The sequence below is a fragment of the Gymnoscopelus braueri genome (assembly GCF_963280865.1).
Source record: "Gymnoscopelus braueri genome assembly, contig: SUPER_15_unloc_1, whole genome shotgun sequence".
Lineage (NCBI taxonomy): Eukaryota > Metazoa > Chordata > Actinopteri > Myctophiformes > Myctophidae > Gymnoscopelus > Gymnoscopelus braueri.
In genome coordinates, this window is record NW_027660991.1 from 1040564 (window position 1) to 1067658 (window position 27095).

At 43.0% G+C, this 27095-nt stretch overlaps 1 protein-coding gene across 1 annotated transcript; it reads left to right on the forward strand.

Moving 5' to 3' along the window:
- Window positions 1-1194: 1194 nt before the first annotated feature.
- LOC308102501 (uncharacterized protein) lies at window positions 1195-20851 on the forward strand (the record flags this gene model as incomplete). Its single annotated transcript, XM_080457997.1, has 5 exons — window positions 1195-1356; window positions 7509-7607; window positions 9147-9248; window positions 14723-14870; window positions 20818-20851. Exons 2-5 carry the CDS (start codon window positions 7541-7543, stop codon window positions 20849-20851), a joined length of 351 nt encoding a protein of 116 aa, XP_080314123.1. The 5' UTR covers window positions 1195-1356; window positions 7509-7540.
- Between the last annotated feature and the right edge of the window lie 6244 nt (window positions 20852-27095).

Sequence of the window (27095 nt, forward strand, 5' to 3'; positions counted from 1 at the left end):
ATTTACACACCATTATAATGTTCTTATTTAGTTTTCCTCAGAATATGTAAGACTCTGATTTACTATGACACTATGGAACATTAGGAGTCCTACTAGTACTAGTGGTTCTTAATGTTTTATTTGCAAGGACCACCGTAACTCTGAGAGTGTACAAATGGAACCAAATGGACCCGTAAGGGTCCATTTGGAGAGTGTACAAATGGTTACGGGTCCATTTGGTTCCATTTGTACACGCTCAGAGTTACAGACCTGTTATATGGTCATTCAGGGCTAGCTCTTTATGTGTTTCTGGTAATATTATTGTCCACTCATTTTTTATGTCTGTGGCAAAAATGTAATTTTGACCAAAATGTCCACCACAAGAAAGCATGGTGATGACCCCTGCTATAACTGAAGAGAGATACCTCCTCCACCAACCAACCCCAGCCCCCATCCATCCTGAAAACTTGACTTTTAGATGTTGATCATTGCTTCTGGGGGTCCCTGGCACAAAACATTTTCAGATGGGGGTCCGCGGCCAAATGTATATCAATTTAGAGGTCCTTGGCATGAAAAAGGTTGAAACCCACTTTTGTTCAGTAACAGGTGTCTCTCCAGCTCTCTATTAAATAGAAGATAGCTACATTTTCAGGTTGGGATACTAATTGTATGTAATGCTAACTAAATGCCTCAACTCCTACAATGCCAAGTGCTTAAGTTGTCAGGGTGAGGGGTCCCCATTTCAAATGTCATTATCTTGGGGGTCACGTCTGAAAGGTTTGGGAATCTGTAGTGCCACATTTTCTTATTCCTCTCCTGCCCAGTAGGCGGCGCGCCTGCTTATTGGAGTCGGACGCAACTTCCTTGAAATGCCAGACAAGAAGAAGAACAACAAAGCAGGGTTGCCATGTCTGCTTATTATAAGTAAGGTTTCTTGTAAATATTGAAAGTTGCGGCGAGTTGCGTTTTTTTGTGCCAGGGACCCCCGCACCAGATTTGTGTTGTTAAAATGTTTCAAAGATAATAGCAGATCTAGCAGATCTACAAGCTCACAGTCACAACGTGTTGTGAGGCTCTTTTCAAATAGGCTAGATAGATCATATAGGTTTAAAGTGCTCATGTGGCCTGCTTTTGGGCTTGTTTTCCTAGCCCTGGTTGCTTATTTCTCTCACAAAACCTGGCAACACTGCTCTAGTGCCACAATGCAGTAGTGAAAACAGCATGGTGTGTTGACTGACTGTTGTTGACACTTTAAAATACCATAGATTTATATCAAAGTCAAATGCAAAGAAAAGTAAAACGTGTCGTTTCTAAACAGTGTCGTCGTTAAGCAGCAGGAGGACGTTTGTTAGCAGCTCAACCACTGAAACACAGCAGGTATAAAGATCAACTCATTCAGGTTGTTTTGCATCTATGTTAGCCATGAGAGTTCCTGCTTTAGAGTGGTGTTCGATTTGTTTTACATTTACAACTCTCACATGTACATAAACGTTCACATTTCAAATATAAAGTGCTGACCCATGAGCCACGGATGTTACAAGTTGATCCGTTCCGCGATAAGTACCCGTATCTCCCGTATTGTTCAATAAAAAACATTTTAATCCGATCGCCGGCCATTTTCTCCAACTTTTCTCCCATGCTTTCAACCATGCGACACTAACGGTTGGGAGGTGTATTGCACTCTGATGATCGGATTAAAATGCTTTTTATTGAACAATACGGGGAGATACGGTACTTATCGCGGAACGGATCAACTTGTAACATCCGTGGCTCAGGGGTATAAAGCACTTCTGAACGTTTATGTACATGTGAGAGTTGGCAATGTAAAAACATCGAACACCACTCTAAACCAGGAACTCTCGGTTCCATGACTGTCATGTTTCAGGGCTACATCTATGTATCATTTTAGATGAACGGATCACGTCTTGTTTAATCTATTTGTCTTTATTAACGCATCGTTTAAGTTGGAACATACATCCAATTACTTTAATAGCTGTTAGGTTGTTATAAGGTGATCATAAACACAAACAATAGCTCCAGACCATAGCAGCAGCAATAATACATGTATGGTTTTGTTAGCCTGGGACCAGGCTATGGTTTTGTTGTTGTTGACGTCACTATTGTCACTGTAAACCTATAGTTCAGTGGTTCTCAACCTGTGGGTCGGGACCCCCAGGGGGGTCCCCACATGATTTTGGGGGGTCCCCAGGTGACAGTGAAGTGACAATTTTAGGACTTTTAAGACCTTTTTAATACCTCGAAAATAATTTACTGCATCAAAAGTAATCAACAAAGTACTATAAAAAACTGGTCAAACATTGGCCAAATTGTCAAATAATATAAGAAATAGGCAAACGTTTTGAAAATAGCCGAGCTACAAGCTCACAACGCCTCGCAACGCGAGGCGTTGTCAGCTTATAGATCTGCTATTTTCACGATAGCAGATCCTCAACTCCTACCCTTATCAGGGTGGGGGGTCCTCAGTTCAAATATGATTATCTTGGGGGGTCACGGCCTGTTAACCACCAGTAGTATCTTTACTCTGTCAGACAGAGTCTGTCTGTAATGTTAATGTGATTGTCAAGTGAAGTTAGAGCTCCATGTCTTCATGCACCTTGAATCCTTCTACCAACTAAACATCTGTCATGCTGTATTGTGTCAGACCTAGAATGACCATCCAGGTAATGCATGGAATTGGAAATGATCGGACAGTTTAGCTCCAAACTCACCTGTCTGCTGTTATAATAATAATAATAATAATAATGGATTTTATTTATAACGCACTTTACATTTCAAGAAATCTCAAAGTGCTTACAGAAGGCAAAAATTAAAAACAGAAACATCACACCAATAAAAGAAAACAACAACTAAGAAACTGAATAAAACAATTAAAATATGGGGGCATAAAGCCTAGAGGTAAAACCAGCTAAAAGAATGCTTTGCTAAAAAGGTAGGTCTTTAGTCCTCTTTTAAAGCAGTCGACCGACTGTGGTGCTCTCAGGTGGACCGGGAGGGCGTTCCACAGTTCGGGGGCGATCGAGCAGAAAGCCCGGTCGCCCATGGTGCGTAGATTGGCCTTGCGGGTGTTGAGGAGGTTGGTGTTTGAAGAGCGGAGGTTGCGGGTCGAGGGTTGCAGGGAGACTAGGTCCTTGAGGTATGAGGGAGCGTTGCCGTGGATGCACTGATGTGTCAACAGGGATATTTTGTATTGGGTCCGGAAAGCAACGGGAAGCCAGTGGAGTGAACGGAGGATGGGTGTGATGTGCTCATGTTTGCGCACTCTCATCAGGACCCTAGCAGCGCTGTTCTGAATATACTGGAGCCTTTGAAGGCTCTTGCTAGGGATCCCGATGAGAAGTGCATTGCAATAGTCCAACCTGGAGGAGACAAAGGCGTGGACGAGCTTTTCTGAGTCTGCTAGCGTGAGTGTGGGACGGAGTTTTGAAATGTTTCTGAGGTGAAAGAAGGATGTTTTGCATAGGAATTTGACGTGGGCCTCGAAGTTAAGGTGAGGGTCCATTTTTACTCCCAGGTTTGTGACAACCGATGAGAGGGGGAGGTCCTGTCCGGAGAAGGTGATGCTGGTTATGGGGGATGTTTTTATCTGGTGTGGGGTGCCTATAAGAATGACTTCAGTTTTGGAACTGTTTAGCTGCAGAAAGTTGTTACTCATCCACGCCTTTATCTCCTCCAGGCAGGTAGTGAGAGTGGATGATGATGATGATGATGATGATGGAGCGGCAGAGGGGGTTTGCTTGGTTTTTATGTATAGTTGTGTGTCATCAGCATAGCAGTGGAAAGATATTCCATGCCTGCTGATGACACGGCCAAGGGGTAGCAGGTACAGGGTGAACAGGGTGGGGCCGAGGACAGATCCCTGGGGGACACCACAGGTGACAGGCTGGGTGAGAGATGTTGCACCTCCCAGGGAGACATACTCTGTCCTGCCAGAGAGATAGGACTTGAACCAGTCCAATGCTGAACCACTGAGTCCGATGGTGGAGTGAAGGAGGGTGAGGAGGATGCCATGGTCGACGGTGTCAAACGCCGCGGAAAGGTCCAGGAGGATGAGCAGAGAGGGGGAGCCATCATCGGCTGCCATTAGGAGGTCGTTTGTGACCCTACCCAGGGCGGTTTCCGTACTGTGGGCGGAGCGAAAACCAGATTGAAATGTTTCATAAAGATTGTTGAGGTTGAGATGGTTTTGCAATTGTATGGATACTACTTTCTCCAGAATTTTAGAGAGGAATGGGAGATTTGAGATGGGCCTGTAGTTTGTCAGAATGTCTGGGTCTAGGGAGGGCTTTTTGAGGAGGGGTGTTAGAATGGCAGTTTTAAGAGCGGGTGGAATGTGGCCGGTCCGGAGAGAGAGGTTGATGGTTTTGGTGATCAGGGGACTTATTGCAGAGATGTTGAATTTGACTAGGGCGGTGGGAATGGGGTCCAGGGCACAGCTAGAGGGCTTCATCCTTCCAACGATATCCTCAACCTCCTGCTGCGTGGTGTTGGAGAAGCAGGAGAGCAGGTGGGAAATCCCAGACTGTGGGACAGCAGTTGGGACAGGTGGAGTGACGGGGCCGGAGAGGAGAGAGCGGATGTTTTCTACCTTGGTCCTGAAGAAGTTGAGGTAGGTATTGCACTGTTCCTCTGTGGTGTTGGTGTGTTTAGGGGTTTGTGGTTTCAGAAAGTGGTTTATGGTGGAAAATAGTGTCTTAGAGTTGCCAGGGCTATTGTTGATGATATTTGAGTAGAATTGTGACTGTGCCTCCCTGAGGGACCTTGAATAGGCCTTCTGGTGCTCTCTATAGGCCAATCTATGGACAGTTAGTCCAGTGGCTTTGAGTCGACGCTCGAGGACACGCCCAGCTGCCTTCATTTTTCTCAGCTCGCCGGAGAACCAGGGGGCTGAGCGGGAGAAAATGACAGTTCTAGTTTTGACAGGGGCGTGGAGGTCGAGGAGGTTTTTCAGGTTGGTGTTGTAGTAGTCCACTGCTTCGCTGGCTGATGAGGGGGTTGTAGAGGAGAGATGCTCGAGGTCTGAGGTCATGGTGTCCTGGTTGATATGTTTGAAATTTCTAAATGTGATTTGGCGTTTGGGTTTGGCATGAGAGGGGGGAAAGGGCAGCTCCAGTGAGATGACCATGTGGTCGGACACACCCAGTGAGTATACCATCAGATTGCTGATGGGGGCGGAGTCAGTGATGACCAGGTCGAGCGTATGTCCCTTTTTGTGTGTGGCGGTATTTACATGCTGAGTGAGGTTGAGAGAGTCCAGTATTTGAAGGAAATCAGATGCAAAAGGACAGGATGGGTTGTCCACGTGGATATTTATGTCGCCAAGTATTTTGATGCTGGCAGAAATTGTGCAGAGAGTGGTGAGGAGGTCGTGAAATTCTGAGATGAAAATTGAGTTTTGTGTTTTTTTTGGGTGGCCGGTAGATGAGAAGCAGGGTCATGGAAAAGGGGGGTTTACATTTAAATGCAAGGCATTCACATGATGACAACGATGGTATGGGGACTGGGGACAGTTCCAGGTGTGTTCTGTGGAAAATGGCTAAACCACCGCCACGGCCGGTGCTGCGAGCCCACTGCTGGTAATTATAGCCAGGGGGACAAGCTAGGTTTAGATTTGTGAACTCCCCTGGTTTGTGCCAGGTTTCAGTGAGGCACATGAAATCAAGTCCCTTGTCAATAATGTGGGCGTGTATCAGAGCTGGTTTGTCTGTTAGTGATTGTATATTTAAAAGTTCTATTTTGAGAGTTTGAGGATGGATGAATCTCTGGAGAGGCTGAAGTAGACTGAAATCCACTCCACGTATTGTATGCTGCCTGGTGGTGAGAGGAGGCCCCACGATGTTGTTAGTGCACTCCACTCCAGGTTTTCCACTCAGCTTGTAGTGACGCAGCAGTCTCACGGTGTTTCCAGTGCTGCTACAAGCTCCCATGTCACCAGTGCTCTGATGACGTGATTGGGGTGCGACGGAGCGTTCGGTGGAACAGATGGTTGGAATAACATGACCAGCCTGGGAATAAACAAACTGTCGGCGGGTGGATCTGTGTGTGTAACGGGGTCGGCGAAAAAGTCCAAGTTGTTTAATTACTAAGATGCATGCTGGAATGGCGCTGATGTTACATTCCAGCAGTTTGGAGATGGAATATTTCAGCATGATGCCGGTCGGAGAGACAAGTTTGTCTGGAATTAGCCGTTAGCCAGCAGGTAATCGAAGGTGCCAGTGGAGCCAGGAGACGGGGACGAAGCACTGAGACAGTCGGGTTGACTGCAGCACCAGTCGCCCGTTGGCTGGGTGGCTGTTTGTGCCGGTGGAGCCAGGAGACGGGGACGAAGCGCTGAGACAGTCGGGTTGACTGCAGCACCAGTCGCCCGTTGGCTGGGTGGCTGTTTGGCAGCTGACTGTGAAGGTAGCGGTCCCAGGCAACGATGGCCTAACCGCACCGGGGACAGCTGTTGGGCTGCCCGGGTGAATACCTCACAGCAACAGGTGATCTAGGAAGGGCAAGCAGCGCTGGAACGGCCGCACGTTGGAGATTGAAGGGCGGCGAGCCAGCTATGGAGGAAGCGGTCCCAGGCAACGATGGCCTAACCGCGCCGGGGACAGCTGTTGGGCTGCCCGGGCAAAGCCTCACTGCAGCGGCGGAGAAAATGGAAGGACCCACTGCTGACCGTGGTTGGAGATGGTCAGCTGGACGGTAGCAGGTAGGCAAAAACAGCCGTCTGGGTCGTTACGGTCCGTGCAAAATAACAACAACAACAACAAGGCTTTCTCGCTAGCACACACTTAAAAACACTTAAAATCACTAAAACACTATAATACGAAAACACTAAATCACTAAAGTGAACGAGCGACGGAGAAGCGGCGAACAGACAGCGCCAGCGTCCTCTCACGTCCTCTCACGTCCTCTCATGAGGAGCACAAGCAGAGAATTGACTTATTATCAATTGACAAAGATTTTCTCCTTATTTTTCAAATTATATAGGGTGTAAACTTAATTGTTACATCACAAATTTACAAAAACGGCAAACACGCAGTGGGAATATTAATTCAGCTCTAAATGCTGAAAAGGAAAAAAAGATCAGTTGAATTTGCATCATGTCTATAATATGCATAAGCCTACAAGCAATAGATGGTTTGACATAGGGCCATAGGCCTATATCTTTTGAACTGGTGGGTTTTGTCCACATAAAAATATAATTTTAACACAAATTTTGGAAGAACATTCTTCCTCATATATTAACCCATTTTGGGCGGGGACCCGTTTTTGTAACTATACAGGACGGGAACCCCTTTTAGGGTTCTTGTTGTTATGTACAGTATATAGCAACATACTGTACATTGTTTGTCATTTTGGAATAAATATTTGAAGTTTTTCAGAAAACTTAGGTCAGGATTTAGAAGGCGTTTTTAGAATGGGCCTCAGGTCTAAATGGGTTAATAATACCCAATGATCACCGTTTTAGGGGAAGTAGAACCACGGAACCCTAAAGTCCTTATTCAATTCCTTCATTTCAGACAAGTGTGTGGAGTCCAGACTAAAGGTGAAGATGAACTCTCCAGACTCAGCCAGTGCCATTTCTATTAAACAGGAACCTGAAGACCATCCACACCTCAGTACGTTTAATGTTCTCTCTCTTTCTTAAATATGTTTCTGTTCTGTTGTAGAGCTGTGTCGCAATATGAACATTTTACTATGCAATAGTCATGACGAAATATATGATAATATCCGGATGATTAAAGATGATTAAACAAATTGGCCATGTTGCCTTGTGGTGCACACACCATAGGCACCGGAAGGGGGGTCAGAAGGGCCTAGCAATCGGCTTGTCGATCTCGCCGACCGCTGGTCTATTTATTTTTAAAAAAATCCCCGACCAGCGCTGGTCTAGCACCCCACTGTTCCCATCGTTTTGCACAATGGTTGTTGTGTATTGGCTGCATGCTTGCCTCTCGCCGCAATGACCGTTCTGTTACTGGCTACGTGTGCAGTTGCTCTCTCAACTCGATAAACTAGGAGCCAGACAAGCTAATACTCAACAAATCGCTGTTCTTTACGTATTCTGCCTGTGGGTGTGAAAGAAGCAGATGCCCGTGGGGCTCGGGCTGCAAGAATCAAGTGCTGCTATGATAGACTGACTGACCAGGGATCAGATTACTGCAGCACAAATCTACAAAAACGTTCAGATATCAAATATAAAGTGCTGACCCCCGAGCCACGGATGTAACAAGTTGAGGCGCAAATGGTCTAAGTACCTGTATCTGCCGTATTGTTCAATAAAAACCTTTTATTTTTTCTTCTTTTTTTTCCCACGATTTTGTTACCCTAATTTTTACACCCAGTGCCAATTGTCTATGTAATCCTGGGCACTACCTTCCCTCTGCCAACCTAGGGAGGCCAGGGCCGAGCTCATGCCTCCTTCAATGCATGAGAGCCAACTGACCTTCTTGTCACCTGACAGGGGAGAGGTTCCCTGGTTGGACGTAGCGCGTGGAAGGAACACGTTATTCCAACCAGTTCCTTTCCCCTCCATCAGGCGCCCCGGCTGGCCAGGGGGAGGCAGTATAGTGACCAGGATTACTGCATGTTTTTGTGAGGGTACCTAGGAGACACGGGGAGAACATGCAAACTCCACACAGAAAGAAAATAAAAAGCTTTTTAGTCCGATCGCCGGCCATTGTCTACGAATTCTCTTTGATGCTTTCAACTATGCAACACTACTGGTTGGGAGGTGTATTGCACTCTGATACATTACAAAAATAATTATAGAAAATGGCCGCAGATCGTATTAAAATGCTTTTTATTGAACAATACGGAAGTTTTTTTGTTGAGTTTTTTACTTTTTTTTCAAAAACACATGATTGGCACGTTGCACCATAGTGGGAAAACATTGGAAACACGTGCATGGCACTCAATGATTTAAGACCATTATTTGAATCGCAGGAAACCATCTTTTGACACATTCTTCCTTGTGTAATCCTAAATTACGTAGGATTTCTTCCCTATATGAATCCTATAATCTTTGCTCCCAAGATTCATATGTTGAAGAGTTGGGCTATGCCATTTTGACTTTGCCTTCTGCAAATATTATTGTTATTTTGAGACCATTAAGGTCTTCAGTTAACAAAGTTTATTTTTCAATTGCTTCATTTCAGACCAGTGTGTGGAGTCCAGACTGCAGGTGAAGATGAACTCTCCAGACTCAGCCAGGGACCTTTCTATTAAACAGGAGGAACCTGAAGACCACCCACACCTCAGTAAGTTTCATATACTCTCTCTTTCTTTCATGTTTTCTGTTTTGTTGTAGAGCTGTTACAATAATAACACTGATCCCTAGGGGGGGTGGGGGGGGGGCATTTGCTGAAATTAACTGATCTACAAGATCTCTAGCTTGTAGATCAGCTATTTTAGGTAAAGAGATTTGGTGTAGAGGGTACATAGCAAATTGTCTGGGAGATAAGTGGGTTATTGATCTGAGTCTAATGATCATTACATCCCGATAAAGAAGAAGAAAAAACAGTTATGTACAGTATATGGACAATCAAAATCAGTTGGAAATATAACTTTTTGATGTGGTGTCATAATTAAACTTAAAGGAGCATTTCACCCCTGGAAGAAACTGCAATCACTCAATGGTAATAGTATTTGTAGTAGATAACAGTAGCACAATTTAAAATTTGCAGCCAGAAAAATAATAAAATCTGTGTGTTTGACTAGGGTTTGACTGGACTGCTGCATTACTACAATGACCATAATGCTTTGGTGCACTGCACCTCCTTGTGGCAGGGGAGGTTGCATGTGGGTGTGATCTCCAACAACAACATCCAAACAGCATGCCAGTGTTGCCATGTCCAGAGATGCTCATAGGCCTGCGTCCTGCGTCGCTGACGCACAATATCGAGAAAGGACGCATTCATGACACCCTCGTGGCGTCCATGGGACGCACTAGAGTTGTCACCAAGAACAGAGAAAAATATAAAAATAATTTGCGGTAAAATATTTTTTTACCGCGAATATTTTACAAATCCACAGTATCGGCCCGATATCAGGAATTATGACGTCATCCCAATAAAACCGATAAAATTAATTATAGCTCCGATAATATATAATATTTGTTTTGTCAGCTGTGATCTGCATGAAATCTCTCGGTTAGACATCGTTGTGTGGAGAAGTACAACTCTCTCGGTTAGACACCGTTGTATGGAGAAGTATATGCAATCCCCGGCCAGTCGCCCCAAAACACAGTCGCCCCGGGACTAATCCGGCGACCTCGGAACGGCCGCCTCCGCGGGAAAAATGGGGGCGACTATGTTTTGGGGCGAGGCTTCCAGTTACCAACACGAGCCGTAAAAACGAAAATGAAACCCAACTCTAGTTTCTGCAAATCCCCGATGCGCATTGCAAGCTTGACAACGCTGGGATGCATGTCCCGCGGTCTCACCAGGTCATGCACTTAGTTCGTGTTGCTGTCAAATCTAGATATTACAACTTGTGTCAGGTATGTTTATATCACCACCAGTCAGTCAATCAATGCAATTTGAAATGTGAGTTCGCTACCCACGAGCATTAGTGAGTTAGTTAGGAAGGAGGGGAGGAAGGGGGCGAGGACGGCCCGGGAGGGTGATTATGTCGCAGCGTCATTATTTATTATTTTATTATCTTAAAAAACGTTGTGTCTGTAAAAAAAAAAAGAAAAAAGAAAAGTTGGATGGGTGTGTTTTGCCAAACTCCTACTCTGCTTCAACTTCACTTCATCTCCTAGCGAGCCTGTTATCTTAGTCCTGAAAAATAATATCCATTAAGAACGAATTCTTCGTTGTAAACTAGTTTGGTCAGTGAGAGGTGCACGGTCGCCAGAGCAGGCGAAAACTTCTGGGAACTCAGATTAGCACGGGAGCAGAAAGACAGTCTTGTCTCATCATCTCTGTTCATTGACAGCGCGGCGTCACGTTACTATAGTAACCCGACACCAGCACTGCACGTGTTGCAGCCTCGTTGTACGAGGTGTCGTGCACCGAAAATGGCAGATCGACAAGCTCACAATGCGTCGCGGACGCAAGGCATTGTGAGCTTGTAGATCTGCTATATCGACACACGACCCGCTGTATAAATCTAGCTTGTATGTACAACTGGCTGCAGTCATAAATCTGCATTATGATTCAAACAGACTGTAACATCCAAATCGTTGGTTCTTGAATTATTTTTTGTTTCAGTGTACCACACTGGCTGCTGTTATAATATCTGCATTACTTTTCAAGAAGAATGTAACAAACACAGTATAAGTAAAATGATGATGTCATGATATACTGTATTTGGTTAGGTCAAAGCTATGTTAAATCCACCTTTGCCCACTACTAGTATTTCTTACCATAAGGTGTGCTAATACTACAGATTCATATACATTTTAAATATTTATGATTTTTAATATATGTATATATATTTGTATTTATCGGTTATCGGTCTTGAGAAGCAGGAAGTTATCGGTATCGGTTTAAAAAAAACAATATCTTGCACCTCTAAAATCCACGGGACACCACCATTTTGCATGGCCACGTCCTACTTTATCCTACTTTATATACAATAAAATTGACAAAACCGTCCCAGGGGGCAACGAACGGGTCCGCGCCCCATCCCCCCCCCGTTGACAAAACCGTCCCGGGGGGCACCGAACCGGGTCCAAGCACCAGGCACCACGAAGGGTTTGAATTTTTGAGGGACTCATAAAATGTCCCTGGGACTCATTCAAATGACCACCAGTGAGTCCCGGGACTCACTAGATTGAAAACCTAGCAACATCACTGCATGTCTGCTTATTATAAGCGGCTTCTTTCTAAAATGTAGTTGATATTTGGGCTTGTTTCCAAATGTTTTGATTGTTGTTTAAACCATTGGTTCTCAAACATGTTCATGTATCTTTCCACAGACCCCCATCTGAAATTATAATTTGTGCCAGGGAGCCCCTAACAAATATGTGTCAAAAATATTCCACATTTTGCACTTTTTCCCCCTCAAGATTTTTTTGTAAATAGCAGATCTACAGGCTCACAATGGGTCGCGAAGCGTTGTGAGCTTGTAGATCGGCAATTTTCAAATATATAATATCCCATGTCTAGGTAAAGTGCTCTTGGCCTAGTTATCTTCTTTTGGGCTTGTTTTCATAGACCTGGTTGCTTATTTCTCTCACAATATCTGGCAACACTGGCTGAAGAACGTGTACCTCGCACACGTTCATCTAGTTACATATATGTCCAAGGATTCGTTAGTGATGTCATATCACTGACAAATCCTTGGTATCTTTATGCAGTTCTACTTCCGTGTCGAATAGTAGTGACATCACTGTCTAATCCTTGGTATTATGATCCTAGCCTTTCGCGACGGTGTTTGTTTACCAGCGCTGCCACTCCACGTTTTTTTTTCACGCTTGCGCTTATGAAACACTACACAGGATTATTATTTCATGTCAACATTCAAGTACAACTATCAGAAGATAACTCAGGTAAAGTAATGCCTCACTCTGCAAGGGGGGTTGCCCGCTGGCCGCAGCTAATGGGAGTGGCCGAGTGGGGAAAGAAGGTTGAACAAAGTGTTACGGACACCCCATTGGGGCTGTCTTTGGAGCTGGTCTGACTGAGACGCGCCGAGACATGTAGTGCGGAAAGGAATGACGTAACATCTCGTGACGTAAATAACGTCACGAAACCTTCGAAGATTACTATATATCTAAAAACACAGATTATGCACAAAACAACCCCAGGATCTTGTTTCTTGAGTCCTAAACTTCATTAAAAGAAGATCTGGTTGCAAAATCGGCGAAATGTCCCTTTAATGTTGACACGGCACACTGACTATCAAGAAAATTAAAACATGGCACTCATGTCAAAAAGGATGCCGTCCCCTGGCCTATAGACCAATTATTTGTTTACTAACATTGAGACTGGACGCACAGGTGATTGTTTCATGCAATCAATTAACAACCTGTTGTTTTGGGGTGCGCTGGTTTCAGCACCCCCTCTTGTGTGTTGGCTAGTGAGTGTTGGCTAGCGAGACCTAACAGAATGGGTTTCATTGCGCGCATTGTTCATTTTTATAGCAAATCATAGTTTCTGCTTTGTGCAGATAAGCTACGAGCGCCATACCCCATGAAAAAGGGAGGTCAGAGTGTAAAGGGTTTAAGCAAATTACTCAAACCTGGTGTCTTTTAAGGTGTTTTATTTACTATATGCACATTACAAACATATATCTCTAGTCTAAAACTTAGGTACCAGTTAGCAACGGTTAACAGTTAGGCACCGGTTAGGTTAGTTAGGTAATTAAACCTGATGAGAGAGAAAACAAGCACAGAACATTCATAGTATTAAGGATATGACTTCAAACCATTAATCATTACAGTGTTCAATACTCACTAATAATCTCACACTCTTTCCAACTGGTCAGTGGGTCCCTCTAAAGCCCATACTCCGGAACACCCACGGTACAGTTACTTAATTGAATCTAAACTGCCTGCTCCAAGGCAGGCTTATTTATCAACTTCTTGCATTAGGTCCTCCTTCAGGGAGGTCCTAGCAACCGGAAGTTCTCATTACCCACAAAGCCTGGTGTTTTAGTAGTTTCCTGTTGCCAGCAGAGCAGACCCACTAGTAGGGGCTTGCTATCTCTATGTTTAGGAACCCCTCACCCTGTCTTCCACACAAAGGCCTATTGTCTTATCTACAACCCTACCCCCGCCCTGGTATGCAAGCTCTCTATGAGGCTCAGGAGCACAGCAGGGGTCTGCCCTGGTATGCAAACGTTCCCCTAGACTTAACTTAATTAGAACATTTTGGTAAATCCTGCAGGACAATAAAAGCATCATTACTGTAAACAATAATAATTCACTTTTCTCTTGCTTATGGGTTGGATTATTGTACACGCATACTGGTTCTTACCAGTGTGACGTCGTCTGTTAAGGGGTCTATACATTCAACCGCAAATTTAAGTGGCAAGTTTCAAGTAGGCAAGTATAGAGAAAACATTGGTATAGCGTGAAGTTGAGCGGAGATGGCCAACGGTGTAGTGTGGAGTTGGAACGCTAGCATTGGTCTGCAGGGTAGCTTGGGTTTGAGCGATGGCAGCCTGCAGAGTAACGTAGAGTTGAGCGGTGATGTGGGCCTCAGGAGTAGAGCGGGAAGGACTGGCGGTTGGTGCCGACTCCTGTGGGGAAGGTGGTGCTGGTCTGTTGGCTACAACAATGCTCCCTGGTCAGCTGGAAGGCAAGCCTACAAAAACGATGACATCAAATGGCCACAATGAATTATTACGCAATAGGGGTAGGTACCCTTACGCACGAGTGCCAACATTGGCGCAGGGGAGGGTGATCATTGGCACACTGACATAAGTGTGAGAGAGAGTTTTTTTTATTTTTTTTTATTAAATATTCAAAAAAGGTTTAGTCAGTTAAATTAAGTCTCCTCACATCTATATACAAATTACATCCTGCACATCATTCTACATTCATTCAAAAACTGATAACTCTGACTGGGGAGGCAGTCTGGGAGATAGGTGGGTCATTGAGTCTAATGTTTGTTATGTATAGCCTATGGACAATCAAAATCAGGTGGAAATACGACATTTTGATGTGGTGTCATACTTCAACTTGTCGAAAAGGTTGCCGACCCCTGTTCTACATGGACGAAGAATAGTGTTACATTTTAGAAATCCATTGTTCAATATCATGTTATTGTTCTGCTCCTAGACATCCTGCACCTTGTTGTGTGTAAAGAGGAGGATTCTTCTGAACAGGAGAGGAGCCCCAGTCTGCTCCACGAGAAACCAGAGCCTTCACACATTAAAGAGGAACAGGAGGAGCTACTTCAAAGACCAGAGGAGCCTGATGGATCAATGTTGACATTACTAGCAGTGAAAAGTGAAATTGATGAAGACATCTCTTCACACTGCTCTAAAGTTGAAGTTGAGCTTGAATCTGACACTGAAGTCACTGAAGACAGTGATGATTGGGGTGAGACAAGTGGAGGTGTCCACACTGGAGAAAAAACATTCCAGTGTAAACTGTGTAACAAGAGTTTCAGTGGGTTATATGACCTGAAGAGACACCAGCGTGTCCACACTGGAGAAAAACCATTCCAGTGTAAACTGTGTAACAAGAGTTTCAGTGAGTCATATAAACTGAAGAGACATCAGCGTGTCCACACTGGAGAAAAACCATTCCAGTGTGAACATTGTGACAAGAGTTTCAGTGAGTCAGGTGACCTGAAGAGACACCAGCATGTCCACACTGGAGAAAAACCATTCCAGTGTGAACTGTGTAAAAAGAGTTTCAGAGAGTCAGGTCAGCTGAAGACACACCAGCGTGTCCACACTGGAGAAAAACCATTCCAGTGTGAACATTGTGACAAGAGTTTCAGTGAGTCAGGTGACCTGAAGAGACACCAGCATGTCCACACTGGAGAAAAACCATTCCAGTGTGAACTGTGTAACAAGAGTTTCAGTGAGTCAGGTAGTCTGAACAAACACCAGCGTTTCCACACTGGAGAAAAACCTTTCCAGTGTAAACATTGTGACAAGAGTTTCAGTCAGTCAGGTAGTCTGAACAAACACCAGCGTGTCCACACTGGAGAAAAAACATTCCAGTGTAAACTGTGTAACAAGAGTTTCAGAGAGTCAGGTGACCTGAAGAAACACCAGCGTGTCCACACTGGAGAAAAACCATTCCAGTGTGAACATTGTGACAAGAGTTTCAGTGAGTCAGGTGACCTGAAGAAACACCAGCGTGTCCACACTGGAGAAAAACCATTCCAGTGTAAACATTGTAACAAGAGTTTCAGTCAGTCAGGTCAGCTGAAGACACACCAGCGTGTCCACACTGGAGAAAAAACATTCCAGTGTGAACTGTGTAACAAGAGTTTCAGTGAGTCAGGTAGTCTGAACAAACACCAGCGTTTCCACACTGGAGAAAAACCTTTCCAGTGTAAACATTGTGACAAGAGTTTCAGTCAGTCAGGTAGTCTGAACAAACACCAGCGTGTCCACACTGGAGAAAAAACATTCCAGTGTAAAATGTGTAACAAGAGTTTCAGAGAGTCAGGTAACCTGAAGACACACCAGCGTGTCCACACTGGAGAAAACCCATTCCAGTGTAAACTGTGTAACAAGAGGTTCAGTCAGTCAGGTGACCTGAAGAGACACCAGCGTGTCCACACTGGAGAAAAACCATTCCAGTGTAAACATTGTAACAAGAGTTTCAGTCAGTCAGGTCAGCTGAAGACACACCAGCGTGTCCACACTGGAGAAAAACCATTCCAGTGTAAACATTGTAACAAGAGTTTCAGTCAGTCAGGTCAGCTGAAGACACACCAGCGTGTCCACACTGGAGAAAAAACATTCCAGTGTAAACTGTGTAACAAGAGTTTCAGTCGGTCATATGACCTGAAGAGGCACCAGCGTGCCCACACTGGAGAAAAAACATGACAGTGTAAACATTGTGACAAGAGTTTCAGTCATTCAGGTCGCCTGAAGTCACACAATCGTACCCACACTGGAGAAAAAGCTTTTCCCTGTAAAAATTGTGACAAGAGTTTCAGAGAGTCAAGTCAGCTGAACAAACACCAGCTTTTCCACACTGGAGAAAAACCTTTCCAGTGTAAACTGTGTAACAAGAGTTTCAGAGAGTCAGGTAACCTGAAGACACACCAGCGTGTCCACACTGGAGAAAAACCATTCCATTGTGAACATTGTGACAAGAGTTTCAGTCAGTCAGGTAGTCTGAAGACACACCACCGTACAGAGGCGTGCTTAAAGGTTTCATGACGTTCAGTTTTACCACACATTAAAAGTCTTTGTCATGGTCCTTCAAACGTGTATAGAAAGTTTTAACAAAAAATTCCACTCCGTTGATCCATGGCAGGTGTTTTTCTCTCACATTTCTAAAGCCTTTTCAACTGCAATGAAAAAAGAAATCTTTGCCTGCGGGTGTCGCTGGTGAGGGATTTTGCCTGTCAATCATCGCCTCTGCTCCGCCCCCCCCAAAGGAAAGGATAGGGGAGTGGAGGGGCGAGGAGGAGAGTGGGCGGGATTAATCGGCTGTGACCTCACTGTCGAAGGGCCAAGCTCAGATTACTTTTCAGCCTAATTATTCAGAAAACCCCAGACCACAGAAAATCCACTGAATGTTCAAAGTTCAGATTTTTGGGTGTAATTGAGGTCTTAAAACCCCAAAAAAAACATAAAAAATAAAAAAAAAGTGAAAATGAATGTCATAGAACCTTTAATGATCAGGAGGCCCTAGGCAAACCCCAGTATGAGGCCCCTGGAATCGTACCCACACTGGAGAAATAGCTTTTCTCTGTAAAAATTGTCTTTCCACTGTCAATTGTTAACATTGTGACAAGAGATTCAATCACCCAGGTTACTTTAAAAGACTTCAGCTTATTCACACCAAAAGGATCAAATTGACCCTCCTAGAGTCTTCGTTTTTTAGTCACACCTAAGGTCTGCGGGTAAATTTGACTCATTGAGTGCCAGAATTAATTAATGAATTAAAGGGGCTACACCATGAATTTTAACTTTTTCTTCTTTTTTGTGTGTTTTTGGTCTCTCCTACCTCTCTTCTATCCTCAAAAATACCCCAGTTAGAACACTCAGGCTTTCACAGCAAATCTGGGGTTTTCTGTAAATTGTTCTCAAAACAGGCCAAACTGATTTGGTCCTTGACGTGATGTCACGTCAGGGAACAATTCCTCCCGTTTTTCAGTTCCAACCAATTTTTTTATTTTTTTCATATATATTTGTTTTACTTATTCCATACAGAACCAGGAGATAACATGCATACAAACTGGCTCAATAGCGCCCCGTGCCAAACAGGACAATGTGGTATTGCAGGTGAAAGTGCTTTATAAGCCAGAGAGAAGTTAGTTGGAATGAGTATATCTGAGGCTTGATTTAGGCTCAAACCTTTTGAAAAACGTTTGAGGGACATAAACAATATGATATTAAATATATATATATATATTTTTAAATTCATGCCAGTGCCAGAGCATTTTTACCAACCTTTCAAGAGCCACAGAACATATTGCTCCAGGACGATCGACACACAAAGTGTCGGTTGTTACAAGTTGATCCGTTCCGCGATAAGTACCCGTATCTCCCGTATTGTTAAATAATAAGCATTTTAATCCGATCATCAGAGTGCAATACACCTCCCAACCATTAGTGTCGCATGGTTGAAAGCTATGGAGAAAATGGCCGGTGATTGGATTAAAATGCTTTTTATTGAACAATACGGGAGATACGGGTACTTATCGCAGAACGGATCAACTTGTAACATCCGTGGCTCATGGGTCAGCACTTTATATTTGAAATATGAACTTTTATGTACATGTGAGAGTTGGCAATGTAAAAAAACCGAACACCACTCTAAACCAGGAACTCTCGGCTCCATGACGCTTGATGTGAACCATGGCTAGCCCAATAATAGCCTATTGGGCAATAACCCCCTTTTGAGGATCCTTGGAGACTGCTGTGCCCAGAAGCACTTCCCTTAAAACGGCATAAAAATAAAGGCAGGAGGATAATAATAATAGTAATGGGTCTGGCATTAAAACAATGGTAATAGGTAAACATCGACTAGTCGACTACCACTGGGGCTAATAGTAAAAATCTCTAGTCGTGAAAGCCCTACTCCGATACCGAGAGGGCACAAATACATGGACCACGTCACTGTGTATAGTTTAACCAGCAAACAAAATAAGTCTCCGATCGGCATTTGAGTCAACAAACCGTTCAATTTACAGATGGCGATGTAACATTACCGAGCGGGGAGATCATTCTCACAGACAGACAACCAGGGTGATGGGGTCGCCAAACAATTCCCTCATAATATGGGGTCGTGGTATGAAGACGTTTGAGAACCCCTGCTTTAGAGACATTCTCCAGCTCTTTTGTTTTCTTCTTTTAAATCCTCACATTCATTTGTTTTAAAGGGATATTTTCACTTAAAACAAATGTATCAGACATGCCCACCTATACAAACCCATTATAACTTCAAACTCAATTTTTAACATGTTAGATTCATCAAAAACACCGTCCTTGGTTCTGGTGACTCATCCTGCCCTCCTAATACGTGAGGGCGCCGTGTATTTTCAATTAGTTTTTTCATTTATTTTTTGTTTAGGGTTAGGGTTAGAGTTAGGCCGTTGCTCCACCTCCGTGCCCGGCGTCTATTCCCGCGTGGCCCAGTTCAGCAGTTGGGTGGACCAGGTCATGGCTGCCAACTAAACCCAGTTCAGCAGCTGGGTGGAACAAAAAAGTTTTTTTTTTTTTTTTAGATCAAGCAAGACTATAACCAGGGGTCATCAATATGTCCGTACACAGACAAATGTGTCCGTGGCAAAGACTTGGTCTCAGTGTTGATTTCGTCGACTAAAATTATGACAAAAAATGTTGGTCGATTACCTTTTTTCACTGACAAAAACTAAATAAAAACTAAATAAAAACTAAGCTACGACGACTAAAACTATTACTAAATATATTGACAATTTCTTCAACAAATGAAAACTAGACTAAAATGTTAGTGAGGGATCTAGTGGAGAAGAGATCCAGTAGAACTAAAAGACAAGTCATTTTATGTTTGGTTGAGCTCAGCGGCGGACTGGCCATTTGCCATACTGGGCAAATGCCCGGTGGGCCGCTGGGCCAAAAAAAAATAAAAAAAAATAAAAAATTTTTAATTTATTTTTTTAGAAAAATATTTTCGCTCCCGTTTTCAGATTATTACGGTCATTTCCCGGTCGCGTGGCCCAATTATTAGTTAAGTTAATGTTTGGGCTGGAATGCTTTCCAGCAGGGGCCTCGAGTGCTGCTGCAGAGTTCATGTGCAGGGCTGGGCTGAAACAGAGAAACGCTCCACCCGCCCCCCCCCCCCCCCTCCCCCGTTGACAAACGGGGGGGGGGGGTGGTGGGCCGGTCCGGACCAAAATGCCAGGGCTGAATTTTGGTCCCAGTCCGGCCCTGGTTGAGCTCGGGTGTTGCGTTCGGGTGTTTATGCAACCAAGTGTAAAATCAGCCATTACGACGCCATCAAGGCACCGCCAACATACATTTTAGTCCACTAAGTCAACTGTAGATTTAGTCGACTGTAATCTTATGATATTTAGTCGACTAAAACTAGACAAAAAAAAAAAAATCAGATGACTAAAATATGACTAAAACTAAATGGAATTTTATTCAAAAGACTATGACTAAAACTAAATAAAAATTTGCTGTCAAAATCAACACTGCTTGGCCTTATCCGTGGCAATTTTGTATTTACACACCATTATAATGTTCTTATTTAGTTTTCTTCAGAATATGTATGACTCTGATTTACTATGACACTATGTATGGAACATTAGGAGTCCTACTAGTACTAGTGGTTCTTAAATGTTTTATTTGCAAGGACCACCGTAACTCTGAGAGTGTACAAATGGAACCAAATGGACCCGTAAGGGTCCATTTGGTTCCATTTGTACACTCTCAGAGTTACAGACCTGTTATAAGGTCATTCAGGGCTCTTTATGTGTTTCTGGTAATATTATTGTCCACTCATTTTGTATGTCTGTGGCAAAAATGGAATTTTGAAAATGTCCACCACAAGAAAGCATGGTGATGACCCCTGCTATAACTGAAGAGAGATACCTCCTCCACCAACCAACCCCAGCCCCATCCATCCTGAAAACTTGACCTCATAGCTTTTTAGATGTTGATATGCTGAATTTCAATTAATAAACATGTCAAAACCTCTTTAAAAGTAGTTGTTTTTGTTGTGGTTGTGTATTAATAACATGTCTAAAATAGGACTGCTGGACACGACCATCCACAGTTGTTGTGAGAGAGACACTAGTCGACTCCAGGTTGAACTTCAATGTTAATGTTAATGCCATTTTAATACATTCTCTATGTGCTCCTGCGTGCTAGCCCACAGCTTGTTAACCTGTTGTATGACTGGTTCTCACTGATAACGACAAAAATAGCAGATCTACAAGTTCATAGCGCGGCACCGAGTGCCTATGAGCTTGTAGATCTGCTATTTTTGAAAAATCTTGAACATTTGTGCATATCTTTGAATATTTATATTTATAAGCGAACATTTTTAACTCAAATCATTGCTTCTGGGGGTCCCTGGCACAAAACATTTTCAGATGGGGGTCCGCGGCCAAATGTATATCAATTTAGGGGTCCTTGGCATGAAAAAGGTTGAAACCCACTTTTGTTCAGTAACAGGTGTCTCTCTCCAGCTCTCTATTAAATAGAAGATAGCTACATTTTCAGGTTGGGATACTAATTGTATGTAATGCTAACTAAATGCCTCAACTCCTACAATGCCAAGTGCTTAAGTTGTCAGGGTGAGGGGTCCCCATTTCAAATGTCATTATTTTGGGGGTCACGTCTGAAAAGTTTGGGAATCTGTAGTGCCACATTTTCTTATTCTTCTCCTGCCCAGTAGGCGGCGCGCCTGCTTATTGGAGTCGGACGCAACTTCCTTGAAATGCCAGACAAGAAGAAGAACAACAAAGCAGGGTTGCCATGTCTGCTTATTATAAGTAAGGTTTCTTGTAAATATTGAAAGTTGCGGCGAGTTGCGTTTTTTTTGTGCCAGGGACCCCCGCACCAGATTTGTGTTGTTAAAATGTTTCAAAGATAATAACAGATCTAGCAGATCTACAAGCTCACAGTCACAACGTGTTGTGAGCTTGTAGATTGGCTCTTTTCAAATAGGCTAGATAGATCATATATGTTTAAAGTGCTCATGTGGCCTGCTTTTGGGCTTGTTGTCCTATACCTGGTTGCTTATTTCTCTCACAAAACCTGGCAACACTGCTCTAGTGCCACAATGCAGTAGTGAAAACAGCATGGTGTGTTGACTGACTGTTGTTGACACTTTAAAATACCATAGATTTATATCAAAGAAAATGCAAAGAAAAGTAAAACGTGTCGTTTCTAAACAGTGTCGTCGTTAAGCAGCAGGAGGACGTTTGTTAGCAGCTCAACCACTGAAACACAGCAGGTATAAAGATCAACTCATTCAGGTTGTTTTGCATCTATGTTAGCCATGAGAGTTCCTGCTTTAGAGTGGTGTTCGATTTGTTTTACATTTACAACTCTCACATGTACATAAACGTTCACATTTCAAATATAAAGTGCTGACCCATGAGCCACGGATGTTACAAGTTGATCCGTTCCGCGATAAGTACCCGTATCTCCCGTATTGTTCAATAAAAAACATTTTAATCCGATCGTCGGCCATTTTCTCCAAATTTTCTCCGATGCTTTCAACCATGCGACACTAACGGTTGGGAGGTGTATTGCACTCTGATGATCGGATTAAAATGCTTTTTATTGAACAATACGGGAGATACGGTACTTATCGCGGAACGGATCAACTTGTAACATCCGTGGCTCAGGGGTATAAAGCACTTCTGAACGTTTATGTACATGTGAGAGTTGGCAATGTAAAAACATCGAACACCACTCTAAACCAGGAACTCTCGGTTCCATGACTGTCATGTTTCAGGGCTACATCTATGTATCATTTTAGATGAACGGATCACGTCTTGTTTCATCTATTTGTCTTTATTAACGCATCATTTAAGTTGGAACATAAATCCAATTACTTTAATAGCTGTTAGGTTGTTATAAGGTGATCATAAACACAAACAATAGCTCCAGACCATAGCAGCACCAATAATACATGTATGGTTTTGTTAGCCTGGGACCAGGCTATGGTTTTGTTGTTGTTGACGTCACTATTGTCACTGTAACCCTATAGAGCGTCGCAGTTCCCGCCCACTTCCTGTTTTTTTTGGTGCCGGAAGAAAAAACTCAATGCATTTTTCCATTGACATTTCCAAAAATATTTATATCTATTAATTTAAGCCTCGAATCAAGCCATCATGACATGACATGAATCATGACCATAAAACGTTTGATTCTGTGATTTGTCTTTTTGGAAAACGGCAAAACAAAGGGTATTTATTAAATATAGTATATCATATAATTAAATATAAAAAAAATCACAGAAAAAAACGTTTTATGGTCATGATTCATGTCATCTCATGATGGCTTGATTCGAGGCTTAAATTAATAGATATAAATATTTTTGGAAATGTCAATGGAAAAATGCATTGAGTTTTTTCTTCCGGCACCAAAAAAAAACAGGAAGTGGGCGGGAACTGCGACGCTCAATAGACCGCCGAAGTCTGACGTCATTTACACATCCTTTGTTTGTCTACCTGGTTTGCAGTTTTCCACCCCCGTTCTGAATCCCATAGACGTATTGAATATCGCGTCAAATAAGAACTGTGTTCCAAAAATAAACACATGACCCCGGCGGGTTGACTCTTATGGATATGAAGCATCAACTGACGGTGAGAAAACGCTAATGTTACTTCCGCCGAATTAGTTACATTTTCGCCAGAAACAGACTGTATCAAATATAAGTGACTGACTATCATAAACTATACAGAACCTCCTCCCTGACAATAACGCCGACACGCAGTGTTTATTTTTGGACCACAATTCTTATATGAGACGATTCTAAGATGACCCAATGTTATTCTCCATAGAGAAATTACTTCCGCAAACCTGGGGATGAACGAGTGACGTCAGGACTTCGGTGCTCTATAGTTCAGTGGTTCTAAACCATGATTTTGGGGGGTCCCCAGGTGACAGTGAAGTGACAATTTTAGGACCTTTAAGACCTTTTTAATACCTCGAAAATAATTTACTGCATCAAAAGTAATCAACAAAGTACTATAAAAAACTGGTCAAACATTGGCCAAATTGTCAAATAATATAAGAAATAGGCAAACGTTTTGAAAATAGCCAAGCTTATAGATCTGCTATTTTCACAATAGCAGATCCTCAACTCCTACCCTTATCAGGGTGGGGGGTCCTCAGTTCAAATATGGTTATCTTGGGGGGTCACGGCCTGTAAACCACCAGTAGTATCTTTACTCTGTCAGACAGAGTCTGTCTGTAATGTTAATGTGATTGTCAAGTGAAGTTAGAGCTCCATGTCTTCATGCACCTTGAATCCTTATACCAACTAAACATCTGTCATGCTGTATTGTGTCAGACCTAGAATGACCATCCAGGTAATGCATGGAATTGGAAATGATCTGACAGTTTAGCTCCAAACTCACCTGTCTGCTGTTATTATAATTGACAAAGGTTTTCTCCTTATTTTTCAAATTATATAGTGTGTAATCTTTATTGTTACATCACAATTTTACGAAAACGGCAAACACGCAGTGGGAATATTAATTCAGCTTTAAATGCTGAAAAAAGCAAAAAAAAGTTGAATTTGCATCATGTCTATAATATGCATACAAGCAATAGATCGTTTGACATAGGGCCATAGGCCTATATCTTTTGAACTGGTGGGTTTTTTCCACATAAAAATATTATTTTAACACTTACTGTACAATGTTTGGAAAAACATTCTTCCTCATATATTAATAATACCCAATGATCACCGTTTTAGGGGAAGTAGAACCATGGAACCCTAAAGTCCTTATTCTATTCCTTCATTTCAGACAAGTGTGTGGAGTCCAGACTAAAGGTGAAGATGAACTCTCCAGACTCAGCCAGTGCCATTTCTATCAAACAGGAACCTGAAGACCATCCATACCTCAGTACGTTTAATGTTCTCTCTCTTTCTTAAATATTTTTCTGTTCTGTTGTAGAGCTGTCGCAATATGAAAATTTTACTATGCAATAGTCTTGACAAAATATATGATTGATAATATCCCGATGATTAAAGATGATTAAACAAATTGGCCATGTTGCCTTGTGGTGCACACGCCATAGGCACCGGAAGGGGGGTCAGAAGGGCCTAGCAATCGGCTTGTCGATCTCGCCGACCGCTGGTCTATTTATTTAAAGACGGGGTGCCGTGATTTTCAGTGATTTTTTCCCCCCCTAAAACATAGTCATCAGGTATTATGGTTATACTAGGAGGAAGATCTTTTTTCAAAAAAGTGTTAGTTAGGGAATTTTAGCAAGATGTTTGGACCATCTGTGAAAAAAATGACTACCAATAGCTTTCTTCACCAATGTGTTCTTATAGGTGTCTAGAATCACCTCTGAATTAATTGAAACCCAAATCCTCGTGGAAAATCCTGGAGAGCCAATCAAAGTTAAGAAGCCCAGAGGGCTTGGGTGAAAAATATGAAAAAAATTATAAAAGTCTAAAATGAACATGTGAGGTGTCTAACTAGGGGTTTTCAGGGGTGCTGAATCCATTCCAACCATTATTTTTGAGTAAAAATGTCTCCCTGGCCATATAATATTGGTATATTGGTTATTGTTAAGCTGTAACGTATAGCACAGTGTATAATCAACGGTAGGGGATTGGGGTGTTGTTGAATTGATTCTATTCTGAAAAATAAAATAAGAAAATATTGCTAAACACTTGATAAGAGTGTACACCTACTGTGCACATGCTCAGTGGGATACACTGTCTGCATGTGGGGACCTAAGGAGCCCCGAGGGCTTTACTTGGGTGAAAAAAAAACGAAAAAAATGAAAAGTCTAAAATTAACTTGTGAGGTGGAACTAGGGGTTTTCAGGGGTGCTGAATCTATTCCAACCATTAGTTTTGAGTAAAAGAAACAACTCATTTTCCATAAGGACATATTATTATTACATATTGCAAGAAAAATGTAAAGTAAGAAATGTGCAGTATTGATGAAACCTGGTGTCAGTCTTACTCAGCCAACTCCTCATCTTCCTCACTCCTTTTCTCGTCTGGTTGATGTTCTTACATTCTCCATTACACTTGCCACAAGCAGATATACACTTGACCCCCTGCTTTTTACAGCAGCACCTGTGTGTACTACAGTCTCCCTCACAGTTGCAGCTGATGATTTTCAGTAGATAGTCTGGGGCAATGGGGTCTGTGGTAGGGACTAGTGCATAGCCTTCTGCTCCCAGTTTCCACCCGTAGTCGAGGACATCCAGTGATGGACTTTGTAGCAGTAGCCAGTCTCTGGTTTGGAGATATGCTCGGAGAGAATGTTGTGCTGCAGCTGCTGTATGCATGATCACGTCAGACATACAAAGCATGCATGCTGTGACATCCAGATTCGTCCAGACATCCAAAACATTATTCCTAGAGAAAAGTTCCTAAACAACAAGAGTAACAAGGCCCAGCTCATCCTGCTACTTGCTGAGACATTCAGTGGTAATGGAATCCGTGTACAGCAATGCTCCGAGGATGCAGACACACGGACATTCTGGTTATGCTTATTCATCATAAAGCAGACCACTCCGTCTTCATCACAGCAGCAAAAAATGTATCGATGTTGCAAAGATCCAAGAGGCCCTCCCAGAGAAATACAGGAAGTATCTGCTCTTCTTACACAGCTTCTCGGGCTGTGATACTTTTTGGTTTTGGCAAACCACCTATACTACGTAAACTCTGCAAGACGGACCAAGCAGAGACAGCCATGGACGTTTTTCTTGACATCCAAGCCCAGAAAGATGCCATCATCACAGCCGGCTGTGAAATCTTCAAACTCATGTACCACGGGAAACCACCAAAAGACTGGTGGGGGACTTGAGATTTGAGATGTTCAGCAAGCATGCTGCTGCTGGGAATATCGGACCAGAGAAACTGCCCCCGACTACAACAGCTGCAGCACAACATTCTCTCCGAGCATATCTCCAAACTAGAGACTGGCTACTGCTACAAAGTCCATCACTGGATGTCCTCGACTACGGGTGGAAACTGGGAGCAGAAGGCTCTGCACTAGTCCCTACCACAGACCCCATTGCCCCAGACTATCTACTGAAATTCATCAGCTGCAACTGTGAGGGAGACTGTAGTACACACAGGTGCTGCTGTAAAATGCAGGGGGTCAAGTGTATATCTGATTGTGGCAAGTGTAATGGAGAATGCAAGAACATCAACCAGGCAGGTTTCATCAATACTGCACATTTCTTACTTTACATTTTTCTTGCAATATGTAATAATAATATGTTCTTATGGAAAATGAGTTGTTTTTCTGCTCAAAACTAATGGTTGGAATAGATTCAGCACCCCTAGTTAGACACCTTTAGACTTTTCTTTT